General features: G+C 39.5%; 1 protein-coding gene across 2 annotated transcripts in view; it reads right to left on the bottom strand.

Annotated features, from left to right (window-relative positions):
- Snca (synuclein alpha) overlaps positions 1-2,908 on the bottom strand; it is a 98,609-nt gene extending 95,701 nt beyond the window's left edge. The window contains exons 1-2 of one of the 2 annotated variants that reach the window (XM_057776648.1): positions 2,771-2,908; positions 536-681 (exon numbers count right to left, since the gene is read on the bottom strand). In XM_057776648.1, the coding sequence (XP_057632631.1) occupies positions 536-656 (121 nt within the window). In that variant the 5' untranslated portion in view covers positions 657-681; positions 2,771-2,908. Of the gene's footprint in view, positions 1-535; positions 682-1,829; positions 2,023-2,770 lie in introns of those variants that run through there. The other variant, XM_057776645.1, reaches the window with a different exon arrangement.
- Positions 2,909-15,183: the final 12,275 nt, after the last annotated feature.

Genomic DNA, 15,183 nt, shown 5'->3' with positions numbered 1-15,183 from the left:
CTTTAAAATTACAATTCATTAAAATTAGCAAGTATTATCTATAGTGATGATGAAAGGAGCCAAGTTCCCATGAGTGTGTGGGGCTCATTTTGCTATGGGATTTCACATAAACCAGACTGACCCTGACTTCACTCTGTAGCTGAAGATGACCCTCAATACCTGATCCTTGGGCCTCTACTTCCCCAGTGTTAAAACTTCAGGCATGTGCCACCATGCTTGGTGCCATAAATGGGTTTGATTAATAAGCATATTCTTAGATATTTTTCACAGGTTGTCAGTTTTAAATATTCTAATGTAATCACACACAGAAACATCGAAAACTGAAATAAAAACCCTAAGTAACAAAATTAAGTTTTCTGAGGAAAGAAAACATTGTTCCCATTTGTTTCTGAGCCCTACCACTCAGGCTCACACTCTCTTACCTCCACAAACCTGTCACTGTCCTGAGGAGCAGGCATGTACACGAATCCAATATCGCACACCAGCACTGAGTTATCAGCCATTGCAACTCATCAGTCAGAGTGTCACTACCTACCTACGTAGAGGACTCCCTCTTTTGTCTTTCCTGCTGCTTCTGCCACACCCTGCTTGGTTTTTTCAGCAGCAGCCACAACTCCTTCCTTGGCCTTGGAAAGTCCTTTCATGAACACATCCATGGCTAAAGATGTATTTTCTTCCACACTAGAAAATACACAATACATTTTGAGTTAGAGAATTTGGGTAAAAGAAAACAAGATTAAAGCAGCTAGAGTGGAAAGAATAAAAACCGAGAAAGAAACCGCTGAAAAATTAATAGGGACACCCCCCCAATTTTATGTAAGTGTACACTCGTTTTACATTTTTTGGGTTTTTTTTATTTATTTGTAGGACTGGGCATGCTGTTGCTTGTCTCTCTGCTTTTTCACTCAATTGAGGAAAAGTCAAACCACTCATGGATGGGATAGATCTAGATGGGATCACCTGGCAGGTGTTACAGCAGTTGAGAAGTTGGGTTACATGGGAAGATGGATGCCCTCTGCCCCATCAAGATCCCATGATCCAAAGGCGACATTCTAAATATAAAGCCTATCTAGAAAACAAATGGGGGAGGGGAGCTGAAGTCGGGGAAGCGGGGAGCAAGAGTAGAAAGGGCCCAGGGTGGGGTGGGGTTAGTAAGTGGTTAGTCTTTGGAGATGAGAGGAATGGGAACTGCTCACTTCAGGATGAAGGGAACTGCAGGCCAACTTGCAGCAGCCCAGGTTTTCTAATCTAGCAAGACCTTCCTCCCACCACTAGCTCGCCAGTCTGCTATCTGCTATCTGCAGGCGCCTTGCGTGCAAACACTTGAGCAGTCTCACTTCAGCATCACTCAACCTAGGGGCACTTTCCTCAACTGTAATATGCTGGAAGACCCTGCACCCCGTGCTCATTAACCCCTTATCACCTGTTGCCAAATGTCCTAGGCACTTCTATTAATCACTGGCCAAAGGCAGCCTCCTTACTCTACGAATAAAAGCTGGAACGCGCTCGGGGTGGGGGAAGAAAGTTGAATGATCACGTTTCTTCCAACGCCCAGCACCCAGCTTTCAGGACCCAGCACCCAACAAGAAACACCCTAGCGTTTCCGCTCGAAAAAGCAGGTGCCACAGGCAACCTGGCGTTTCCCTCGAGCTTTGAGAGGATAGAAGGGCACGTCTCCAGAGGGAGGAAAGCCAAGTAATGTACTTTCTATTCGCTAGCTTTGTCCCCACCGCCAAGGTAGCCTCAGTTGATCTCCTGCAGGCACCCAGACTCCTCTTAGCCAGGGCTTTCCGGGGTCCGCAGAGCGGCTGTGCTCTACAGGTACTTACCGGCGCCCTTGGCTTCGGCAGAATTTCAATTCCTTCTCTTTCCCCCTGATATTATTTCAATGGCAGTGGGAAGGAAGGCGCTGGGCGGAGGAGTAAGGACAGGGGCAGCACCTGCTGGTCTCTTGCCTCTGCTGCTAAGCGCTCTGGCTCCCGGCTCCTCCACGTCGCCCCCGCAGCTGATTTGTCAGCGCCTCTCCCCGCCCCTCGCCTGCCTCGTGCTTTCGCCCCTTTCCTGGGGAGGGATGGGATGGAGATGCGAGAAAGCTGCGGGTACCAGGAGCACGATCCCCAGGAGGAGGGAAGAGAGGATGGCCTGAGTTTCACCTCGAGTTCAGGGACCCTGGCTCTATAAAGGCTGAACTTGGGTTGCTGTCTCTCTTGCCCATCCCCCACTCCTTCCCTGCCTCTGCCTGTTCCAGGTTCCTCTCGGCGACCCCTCCTCCGGGGACGTGCTGGGACGCTGGCACCGAGGGCTGGATAGCCTGAGATTGCCTGTGTGCCTAGCCAGGCCCTGGGGAGGGAGTACACACCCTTTGGGTTGCTTTTGTTCATACAGTCTGAGATTTCCATTTGCTTTAAGCCTGCAGGGACCTAAAAGGGTTGTGAGTGTGAAGAGGAGCCGACTAAGGAAGAGTTACAGGTCAATAAGGCAAGGGGAGTCTCAGCAAATCCTCTTTCCCACTCCACTATCACCATTTTCCTTTCCACCAATCAGCAGCTGCCAGGCGCTGATTTTTTCCCATCTGTGGAGCAAAGAACAAATATCCCCCCAACCGTCGAAAACCAGCTGCCTAGAGTTGTTTTTGCTCTTGAAATGCGGCTTACTGTAGAGAATCGCGCACCGGCTTGGGAGATAACGCCTGTGGGATTCACCCTCTGGGGCCAGCAGAGGCAGTATCTTCCTCCGCCCCATTAAAAGGCGGATTTTACACACCTCTTACCTTTCCGACTTCTGTCCGCCTGGAACTTCAGCTGACAAACCCTTCCCCCAGGCCCAGTACACACGCAGATGCACAGGCTTCGAGACAAATTTTGTGTTCCTTAATACATCTCCATTTCTTTCTGAGCTGAGCAGAATAGGGCTGTTCGTGTAGCTGACAAGGTTGGAGAGCCAAGCTCCTCCCCCAGCCAAATGCCCTTGCTTTGCTTTCCTTTCTTGTGTTCTGAACTTGTGTTGGGCACTAGCAGCAAAACCAAGCTTTTGTTGTATTAAGGGGGCAAAAGGTTGTAGGAAAAGTACTTTCTCTGATCTTTGCACTCATTCATCTTTTGAATTCTGAATAATAAATAATAAAATTGAAACCTAAAAGTCATTTAGAAACAAGAGGCAAGCAGCTAATGTTACCAGCTGTGTAGTATAGCCACGTATGCCGAGTCGAAGCAATGAAAGCGAAATTCGTTTCTTAAGCACTTTCATGACCTCTTGGCGTTTTAAAAATCAATTTCACTCACAATGGTAGCAAATACTCTGTTTACTTGAAAGTAGAGGAAGAAAGTGGTGTTTCTAAAATAGTGGCAGGTCAGTTCCTGGGCACTGATATCCCCAGTGAAGAAAGTTAGGATACCTGTCCTCAACAGACCAGCTAAAGAGACATATAACTATAGTGCAACATGCATGGGGTACAGTTTAGTTAATGTGTTCACGTTGAGAAGAGGAACAGAGACGTCTAGTGCCCTCCAGTTCATGTTTGGGGACCTGGCATGAGGTTTAGGTTTAAATAGACGGTGGGAGGTTTTATAAGTTAGCAGTCCTGGTCAAAGTGTGGTTCCAGCAATCATCATTGTCCATGCTCCATTCTCTTCTGCAAGGTGATCTGGATTGTCTCTCTGGCCTCTGAAATTTCTTCCTGGGAGGTAAGCTGTCCCTATATTAGGCACAGTGCTTCAGCCTTTTCCTTGCCCCAGCAAATTCCTTTTCAATTTCAATTTCTTGGGGTCTATGGTTCAATCGCCTGAAGTCAGACGAAAGGACATAAATGTGTCTTTAGGGTAACTTTTTGACATCCCTGTTTTGGTGGAACCCAGGAGCTGGTTCTCTGACTCTATGAACTTGACCAATTTAGGTTCTATTTTCCCTTTTTAAAAGGGAAAACTGAACTGTGATGATGCCTCTCCTCTGAAATTTTGTTATGCAAAATATTTAAACATGCATGAATTGTTGAGACTAAGACTCCCACATAGAGATCACAGTCCTCTATCACATTAAACCACTCTCTGATGTCTCCCAGATCAGGGATGGAAAGGACTAAGGTAGGGCCCAGCTGTGTTAGAAATAGCCTTCATAGGTGACTATGACCATGGAAAATCAGGAACATAGGTTCCCATTAAGGCATTGGAACCTTTGGAGTATCTGTCAGTGGTCTCTGGTGTTGGGAGACTTTCTCCTTCCACAATGACACACACTCCTACACAGAGATACACATACAAGGCATATTAAAATTGTAGAATTGCTTTCTCCATTTTGAATGATTATTATGGATCTGTTTTATTCTGTCCATACCTCCGAGTCCTGTGAGCAGATTAAGCAGCTGTTTTAACTGCTAAAGCTACTGAAAATCCACCCCTGGGCTCTTGTGTCTGCCTTTACAATGGAGCTAAAGCCTTCTAGGAAAAGAAAAGGAACTAGAAGATACTGTCGCTTTCTTCTTTTTGTTCACACCCTTAGAGGTCTCAAAGCCTTTCTCTGAAGATAACTTTAAAATTTAAAGCTCGTTATTGGTCTAAAGAGTAGCTTGTAGGATATATGGGCAATGTACACATGTGTTACCAAATGCTCAGTTGTGTCAGCTGTTCTTCCATGAACGAAATCTAATATTTTACCATGCTAATGATGTTGACTTAGTTGGGCTTAATCAGGTAATTATGTTGTAGATTAGAGTTCTATTCAAATATATACTTAACCTGGGCTTCCTTTGATTTCCCTGGGAAACAAGTGAATTTTGAGATCTGTCATGCAGTAATCATCACTATTACAAAGAAAGAGTGAAATGCCATGGTTAGAATGAAGATGCTCATAATGAGGTGATTGGAAGGATGGAAAACATTGATTTAATGTGCCTAAGTCAGGACAGGAACAGTATGTTTATTGTTGAGCTTCAGCGTCTTAGTATGTGTCTGTTGCTTCCCATCCTCTGTATTACATGAGACACGTGCTGCAAAGATGTATCTGCATGTATGAATCTTATAATTTTGTGTGGGAGGTGAATGAGAAACGTCCAGTACACGTCTTTAGGATGGCATCACATTTTGTTTTCAAAGAGTCATAAACTTGAGCCAGAACCATAACGTTACTCCGAATTAAAAAATAAAAAGGAATCCAGGAAGAGGGGATGTAGTTACTAGAAGAAAATCCTTAATTTGACCCTTTATGCAATTGATATAATTTCTATCATTCTACAGGCAGCAGAATATAATGAACAACAGTGAAGAACAAATGTAAATTGTGACCACAGGAAAATGGCATGGCATATATGAATAATTCAGTTGGATATCTTTCTGAATATCCCAGTCATTTTTGTAGTCCTATGAATATGAAAACATACAAAATTTCAGTATTAAAGACCATAAAACCAAAAGCAAAATGCATTTAATATTTAATATAAGAAATTCATTGACTTCAGAATTTGAAAAAAAATAATTTTGATGAACCCAAGAAATGCATTCACCTCTGGTAAACAGTGTTTACTTCTGAGAATGGATGCACAAGGTGAGAGGCTGACCTGTGTGCTGCTACTAGCCAGTGATAAGGAAGCGCTAGAACCTCACTCTTAATTTTATTTGTCTTGTGTGATGTCAGCAACTAATAAGAAAGAGGGTTCTAGCTGGGCCATGGTGGCAAACATCTGTAATCCCAGCACTGGAGAGGCAGAGGCAGAGAGATCTTTTTTTTTTTTTTTTTTTTTTTTTTTTTTTTTTTTTTTTTTTTTTTTTTTTAGGTCAGGGCCAGCCTGGGCTACAAGAGCTAGTTCCAGGACAGACTCCAGAGCTACAGAGAAACCCTGTCTCAAAAAACCAAAAAGGAAAACGTTCTTAGAAAAGATTCAACTTAGTGCAATCTCAAAATGAGTGCACATATTTTAATGTTTGTGTATGTGTTTGTGTAGGGTGTGTACAATGAGTACCATGAGGAAGGAGCCTAGAGGCATGCATCTTCTGGAGCTGGCAATACAAGCTGTTTGAGCCTTCTATTGTGAGTGCTGAGAACTGTACTGGGGTCTCTTCAAGAGCAGCTTGAGCTCCTAATCACTGAACCATCTCTCTAGTACCGAGTAGAGATTTTTTATGTAGATTGCTGTTTGGGGTGAGCTAGGAAGAAACTCTTTTCTTTGTGATAATTTTGAGCCTTATTTGCAGGCCTGTGTCAACTCTCATTCCATTCCCAACATAGCTGAGATGTTTATTTCTGCTATTAGTGGTTTTGTCTTAATATAGTAAGTGAAACATTTCCAACCAGGGATAAAAGTGGATGGAATGAAACTTTTAATATCTCAGGTGAGAAAAAGTAGGCACATTAATGAGACAGATGTATTTTTCAGTAATATCTGTGTTCAGAAGGACAGAAAATAGGAGAAAAGGCATCTCAGGGGAATTTATGTCTTTCTGACTATTGAATTAGTTATTATGTCTTTCAAGGAAAGAAATAACAAAAAGTCAATAAAATGAGCGTTTTCTTATTATACCAGAAACCCAGAATATCTAACATTTTGTTTCTGTTTAGTTAATTTGAGAGTATAAGTGACATTTAAGAGATTTTCTGCAACATTATATAAAATACATCATTAGTATTGTGAAAGATTGTTACTACATATCAAAAATGGAACAAGTTACTAAACCATTTAGAAAATAAAATTATGAAGGTTCTAAGGTGAAATGCAAGATATTCATCAGTATAGGATAGGGTCATTTCAGGTTCCCTCTCCTTAGTTGCCCAGGGTACCAGCTGGGGACATATTCCTGGACACCTGCGAACCCCTCAAGAGTCAAGTCTCTTGCCAACCCTAAGATGGCTCCCTTAGATAGGATATATACTTCGCTGCTCCCGTATCCATCCTTCCTATATCCCAACCATCCCAATCCTCCGAGCTCCTCCCATCCTCCCCTTCTCTTATTTCTCATCCCATTTCCCCTTTGCCCCATGCCACCTCACCCGCAAGTTCCCAGTTTTTGCCCTGGAATCTTGTCTACTTCCCCCTCTCCATGCGGATGACTATATGATTTTCTTTGGGTTCACTTTCTTATTTAGCTTCTATAGGATCACACATTATATGCTTAATGTCTTTTATTTTATGGCTAGAAACCGATTATGAGTGAGTACATCCCGCAGGGCAGGGAATTTGGACTGCTCTTCAGTATCGAGAGGGAGGGGGAATGGAGTGGGGGGAGGAGAAGAGGAGTGGGGATAGGGGGAGGGAAGTGGGGGGAGGGCAATATTTGGGAGGAGGGGAGGGAAATGGGAAATGGGGAGCAGGTGGAAATTTTAATTAAAAAAGAATAAAAATAAATAAATAAAAAAAAAAAAAAAAAAAAAAAAAAAAGAAAATAAAATTATGGGCAAAGTGATGATTTATTAGTAGATAAATGCTTTAGTTTTCAAACATAACATTTTGAAGTCCAATTATATTTAGGTTTCACTTTAGCTTTCTCACTCAAATGCTCATTATTATGTGTGTGTGTTTATATCCAAATAAGAAACTCCAAGTTATTTGCAAAGAGACTTAGTGTGTAGCAGCAATGCATTGTTTGAGAAAGACTGAAAGAATAAAGCTAAGTATTCTTATGTTATTTTTCAAAACCTAGACTGCAGAAATAGAACTTTCTAGATATGTAACTTTCTGATTCATAAATAGAAGTATCAATGATTCACAGATAATCTTTAAGAATGTACACAACAAAGAAAACTTATTTAAACATTGTCATATCATGTAGTTTTTCAAAGGAAAACTAATTATTTTACTCAAATGTACACAGCACCTTTTCAAGCAAAGAAACAGCATGTAGTCTTTAATAATATTGAAATAGAGAGGAGAAAATATAATATAAATGAAAATACATGTGTGCATACATACATATAATACAGGTTTTACATATATGTATATATATAAAGAATAGTAATAGTAAAACAATTTGACAACTTTTTAAAATGTGAAATGGATCTAAGTTTAATGACTTGATTATTATGTGAGCATCTGTAGTAATAATTAATTCAATAATTATCTTGTGCTGTTATCTTACCCAAAGAGAGAATTTAAATAGTTAAAATAGCACTCTTAAGAGAGATGGAAAATCAAAGTGAGTTTCTGTGATGATGAACAGACTTCATACTTCACACATAGAAAGATTTTTTGCTGCTAATAGTACATGCTAATCAAAGAAAATTGAATCAATGTAGTAAGAAAAAAATTAAACTCAATACCATATTAATCTTCCAGGCAATAAATTGATAACCTTTAGATTTTCATATTATGATTATTCTAATGAGGACTCCTAGTAATGAATGGAAGATATAGAACATGAACCAGCCATCTTCTGTAACCAGGCAAAGCTTTCTTCCAGTAGGGGGACTGGGAGACATACCCAGCCACAAAATCTTCAACTACAAACTGTCCTGCCTATAAGATGTGCTGAGGCAATGGTGACTTGGAGTCTGTGTAAGTGTCCAACCAATGACTGGTCTAAGGAGACCTGACACTGGCTGGCTGACTAAGAACCAGAAACTTGATGACCTAGAGAACTAAGGCAAAACCAAACACGACTGATCAAAAACAAAAACAATCAAAAAAGTCGATAAAATGATTACTGATATTCTGCTATACAAATAGATCGGTGCTTAGCCCAACTGTCATCAGAGAGGCTTCCTCCAGAAGCCAATGACAGCAGACAAAGCAACTCACAACTGAACTTTAGGCAGAGCTTGGAGAACCCTAGGTAAGAAGAGGAAGAAGGATTATAGGAGCCAGAGGGGTTGAGGAGACCACAGGCCCACAAAGTCAACTAAGCAGGGCTCATAGGTTCACACAGAGACTGAAGCAGTAATCACAAAGCCTGCATGGCCTGCATTAGATCCTTTGCACACATGCTATGATTGTTTAACTTGGGATGTTTGTGGGTTTCCTAACAGTAGGAGTTAGGGTGTCTCTGACTCCTTTGCCTGTTCTTAAGACCCCTTTCCTTCTGCAGAGTTACCTCATCCAGCTTTGACATGTGAGTGTATGCACAGCCTGATGGCATCTTGTTATGTTGATGCTCAGTTGATACCCCTGGGAGGCCTGCGTTTTTCCAAAGAGAAATGAAGTAGTGGTAGATCTGGGAGAGAAATAGAGTGAGGAGAAGGTACTGAGAGGAATGGAGGGAGGAAAGGCTGAAGGTGGGGTATATTGTATGGGAGATTAATAAAAGGCACAAGAAAGATTAATTTTCCTAAATAGTCATAAAACATATGTCTTAAGATTATTGTCATATGTCAGATAAATACTTTTACCATTTACACAGTGGATAATGATCCTGTATTTTCCCTAAATGGTTTTACTAAGGCAATTGTTCATGTAAAATTTTTGCTTAGATATTTGTCTAAGCCAGCCCCTCTATGTGAGAACATCTTACAACATCAGGGCGTGGCGAGATGTCCTGGCCCCACAATCTTACAGTGAACTCAAGCAGACAAACAAGTGTAGTGATGATCAGCGGCCCACTTCGTTCATACAGTATACTTCGGGAACCAAAGAGAAGAGTAATCAAAGTGCTGCATATTTCTTAACTGTCACCAATGCATATACTATAAAGGAATGCTCACCCAGTTCAAGGTCAGGTCCTCAGATGTGCACAGAAGTGTTGCTAACTGGTGAAAAAGAGGAAAACTTTTTTTGTACCAGCATCTCATTAATTTTACACTGATAAGTAAATTATTTCCAACTAGAGATAAAACAGTAGTTAAGTGACTTAGATGCCAAAGAGGACTGACTCATAAATGCTTACATTTTTAAAACTTATTCCTACATCATGTATTCAGAGCAAACGAAAATGTAGTTCTGTAAAAAGTGGTTGATATAAGGATGTGAAGTTCAGGGAGACTGAATTAAATCTTCTAAACATATAGTATCACTAATCAGATTTAAACACAAAACTGAGGAAATTTGAACATTTGAAATAAATAAAATAAAATAAAACCACACAAAACACATCTCTTAGTTAAGAGATGAAACTGTTTGAAAGCATTACATATGTTTCTGTCTAAAACAATTCCTTTTGCTTCTTCTGTAACCTGAAATAAACCTTTGTCTCCAAAGTGGCTTCTGGACATGGTCTGGTCACAGCAACAGAAAGCTAGCTAGAAGTTGGCACCAGAAAGTAGTTTATGGCTAAGAGAAATTCAATTATTTTGGGTTTGGGGGAAATGGAGAAGACATTGGAACTTTGAGCAAGAAAAGTAGATGAATGCTATAAGCAAAGACTAAAGGGACTTTCTAATAGAAGCCTGGAAGATGGTAGTTCTGAGAGCAATGAGAACTGCAGAGTTCTGGACGAAAGGTTCCATGGGGAGTCCAGGACTTCAACAGCAAATGAACTAGAGGTCAATTATGTGATATTTTGGCATGGTATCTAAACGTCTTCTGCTCATGTCCTCATTGTCTGAGGCTCAATTAAAAAGTAATGGCCTAATTTTGTCGGTGAAGGAAAGTTTAAGCCACCGTAATGTTGAATCTGTGGTTTACTGGTAACACTTATGCAGGTCTACAATGAAATAGAGAAACTGGGGCATAAAGAAATACAAAATGAGCCGGGTTGTGGTGGCGCACGCCTTTAATCCCAGCACTCGGGAGTTCGAGGCCAGCCTGGTCTGTAAGAGCTAGTTCCGGGACAGGCACCAAAGCTACAGAGAAACCCTGTCTCAAAAAACCAAAAAAGAAAAAAAAAAAGACAAACATGTGGTTTTCAGGTCTGCATGGGCTCCCTGCTTTTCTGTCTCCCTGCCATGCGCTCGGCCACCCAAGAGCGCCATTCTTAATAAAATGATGAGCATTTTGATTCGGTTTGATTTGACCTGATTGGACTTTCTTGAGCTGGTGGAGCTTCCATTACTACTACTACTACTACTATTATTATTATTATTATTATTATTATTATTATTATTATTATCATTATCTTTACTTAACATTGACCTCCCCTGCTGGCCACCAGGGAGAAACACACACTGAGCCTAGAGTCTGTTGAAGCAGGAGCTCACTTTATTGCATTAGGGCAGGAGCTTATATAAGACTGAAGTAGTGGGCTGGAGTCTTGAGATGGGGTGAGGTGGAATGAGGAATAAGTACCAATAATATCCTGCCATGTCAATGGTGGGCAGAGGTAGGTCTAGGTCAGGCTGTGCTGAGCTACTCCTCTCCAAACTCAAGTTAGGCTCAGGAAATTACACTGGGTCTCACCAAACTCAAGTTAGGCTTAGGAAGTTACACTGGGCCTCACCAAACTCAAGTTAGGCTTAGGAAGTTACACTGGGTCTCATGAGTCCCAACATTAAAAGATGACTTTTGAAGTCGAATTAACTGTATTTTGCAAAGTGATGCTGCCATGAGCCTATAAGGGCCAGAGAGTGGAATGTGGTGGGTTGACTGAGAATATCACACATATAGTTGGCTATTTGAACACTTGTTTCCAAGTTGATACTGCTGTTTGAGGAGGTTTAGGTGGTTCAGCTTTGCTGGATGAAGTATATCACGGGCTCAGGCTTTGAGATTACATAACTGCTACTTCCTTACAGTTTGCTCTCTGTCCTTCTTGTTGATGTTAAAGATAAATAAATAAATAAATAAATAAATAAATAAATAAATAAATAAATAAAAGATGTGAACTTCCCACCATGCCTGGGCTGCTTCTTATTATTCCTCTGTGGTGTGATGAACTCTTACCTTTATGCAACCATAAATCCAAATGAATTCTTCATTTTATAAGTTAATTTAACCATGGTATCTTATCACAGCAACAGAAAACTAACTAGGACAAATAACATCAAGACAAATTCATCAGAGTAGAAAAGTATAGCCATGTGCATAAAGGATTTATCACTAAAAAGAATCAAAGAGTTTTTAGTCATTTTTCGTAAATGTCATCTTTAACTAATAATCATATATGGGCATTTAAATTAGAAAACTTGTTAGTGGAGTGTTTGTAAATTCAAATTTTGCTTCAGGGAGACAAAAAAAATTTCTTTAAGAATAAGGCAAGTAGTCAGATTCCCTGTTTCCATATCACACCTGCAGAATGCATCTGGTACACACAATCAGCAAAGCTCAGCCAAAGATGAGCAAGACGAAAACCTTCATAACAGAACAGCAGGGCACACGGGCCTCTCCACCAGGGAAGGTTCAGTATTTCAGAGATCAATCTCCAGGAAAATGTTTCTGCATGAAGCTAGCTGTTTCTATCAAAGAAAGAAGCATACTTCTTCATCTTTATCCACACATGAATGGCATACAAACATTTCTTCTCCTCCTTGCTGATAATAAATAGTGCCATTTAGAGAACACATGATAATATCCACTATTACTACAGTGGATATGGTCCATTTCACTGCAGCCTCAACATCAGAATATTCCTACTGCTCAAGACATTTGCTACCTCTTCTTTTCCCCAAATAGACAAAATGAACTCAGCACTTTTTGCAGTAGAACTTAATAGCATAGAAAAAAGTTATACCTTCTAAAGTGTTAATTAAAACTGGTGACAACTTTCCTACAAAATTCCTCCACACTCTCCCATCGGTGTTGATGATTCTGACCATGTTAAAACCTGAAAAGTGTTCACACTTATTGTTTCATGGCTTTAATGAAAGTAACATGTCATATATAACTCTGTCTGGATGCAGGAGTCTACTAGAATCTTCATGCAAGTAAAAAGTATATATTGAACCTGTACTCCTTCTCCTGATCTCCTCATCTTTCTCTTTGACTTTTGATTTTCCAATTCATGATAGCCATTTTCTATATCTCAGGGGGAGAAAAAAAGTATTTCTTTACTAAGATATTCTGTAAAAATTCTTTTACCTAGACACCAATAACTGTTGTGACTAACACACAGTGTTAAGGGCTGAGTTGACTCTCATCAAATTACATGTTGACAACAGCCTCGAAAAATAAAATATTAGAGTAGATCTAACTAGGTAAGTGAAATATTTTTACAATGAAAATGTTAAGACACCAAAATAAAAAAAAATGAAAAAGATACCATGAGCTAGAGAGACTGATGATGCTTGTGGATTGGTTAGGATTGATATTATGAAAATAATCACCCTATCAAATTCAATCTAAGTATTCAACAAAATTTCTATCAAACTTTCAGTTTAATACCTCAGAAATCTTGAAAAACTAATTTTAACATCATACAAAAACAAAAAATTCAGGATAGATAAAACAATTTTGAATAACAACAAAAAAATACTTCTGGCGGTATCAGCATACCTGATTTCAGGTTATATTACACAGCTGTAGTAATAAAAACCACTAGCACTGGACAAAGATACATAGATTAGCAGAATAGATTTGAGGGCAGAAATATAAGTTCACATCCCTAAAGCCATCTACCATTTGGCAAATAGTCCAGACATGTGCATTAAAAAAAAGACTATATCATCAATAAATTTTCTCACCAAATTAGATACCTATATGTAGAAAAGTGAAACTTGATTTTTACTCCCCCCCCCGGTACAAAATCCAATTAAAAGTATATCAATGGCCTCAACACAGATCTGATAGCCTGAAGGGACTATACTCAACTTGTAGGTACAAGAAAAAACTTTCAGATAAGCAACCAGATGAGCAGATATTAAGCACAACTGATGAATGAAACCATGAAACTCAAAAGCTTCTTTACACAAAACGACATCATATTTTGATGGAGGAGACAGTCTGTTTAATGAGGAAATTTTTACCAACTATGCATCTGAAAAAATAATTTCTGGAATATACCAAAAACTAAAAATAAAAAAAATAAATTTCATGAGAGCAACCTAATGAAGAATGAACCATTGAGACAGTCTTAGTTTCTATTGCTGTGAAGAGACATCATGACCATAACAGCTCTTATAATGGAAACATTTAATCGTGGTGACTTGCTTACAGTATCACAGAAGAGAGAATGGTGTGGAGCATGGTGGTGTGCAGGCAGACATGGTGTTGGTTATATCTTGATGAGAAGACAATAGGAAGTTGACTAAGACATTGGATGGTATATTAAGCACAAAAAACCTCACAGTCTATCCCCACAGTGACATACTTTCTCTGACAAGGTCATACCTACTCCAACAAAGCAATACCTCCTAATAATGCCACTGCTTATGAGTTTATGGGGGGGGCAATTGCATTCAAACTACCACAGGGAATAAATAGAGAAATTTTAGAAGATGAAATACAAATAACTGATAAACATTTTTAAAAAATATTCCACATTATAGCCCATTGGGTAAATAAAAATTAAAACTACTTTAATATTTCACCTTAACCCATTCAGAAACTCTAAGACCATTAGACAAATGACAGCGATTCTCATGTAGATGCAGGAAAGAGTAATACTTATTTAATGATGATGGGAGACAAAGCTGGAATACTCACTATGGGAATTAATATAGAGCAGACATAGATCTAGCATATCATCAAGCTGACAGCTCCTAGGCATTTTCTCATAGGACTCTCTTATACTACTCCAGAGAAACTTACTCAACTATGTTCATTACCTCCCTATTCATAATAGCCATGAAATTGAATCAGTCCAAGTGTCCATTAACTGAGGAATATTGAAAATATGTTAACTAAACACTATGAAAGTTCATTCAGCTGTAAGGACAAATAAAATTCTCAAGTAAATGGATGAAGCTGAACATAATCATCCTAAGGTAACCAAGACCAGAAATACAAATGCCATTATGTGTGGATGCTAGCTATGAGTTTTTAGATATTTGTGTTTGGAATGCTCATAGAATTCAGAAAACAAAGTAATGTTGGGTACGTAGATAAAGGGGGTAATTTAAGGTAAGGGAGAAAGAACAATGGAACAGGGATGGTTGCATGGAATGGATTATGGGAAGAAAAGATAGAGAAAAGCAGGAGAAAAGAGAGGGATAACTAGCATGAAAAACCTATCAAAAAGCCATATGAACCCCAATTATTATAGAACCTTCTTAACATATGTACATAAGCACATATAAAAAGAGTTTAAATGATATTACCCTACAACAGATAGTTGATTCTTCTTTCAGACAAAATAGTCTAACAGAAAGGTCAGTTTGGGTGTGAGTTATCTCTTTTTGAACTAATGTGGTTCTATAGAAACATGCCTCTCCTCAAACATTAGAGGTTAACACTACTAT

The sequence above is a fragment of the Chionomys nivalis genome, chromosome 1, assembly GCF_950005125.1.
Source record: "Chionomys nivalis chromosome 1, mChiNiv1.1, whole genome shotgun sequence".
Taxonomy (NCBI): domain Eukaryota; kingdom Metazoa; phylum Chordata; class Mammalia; order Rodentia; family Cricetidae; genus Chionomys; species Chionomys nivalis.
The sequence above is the reverse complement of the archived record's forward strand: the minus strand, read 5'-3'. Positions and strand labels throughout refer to the sequence as shown.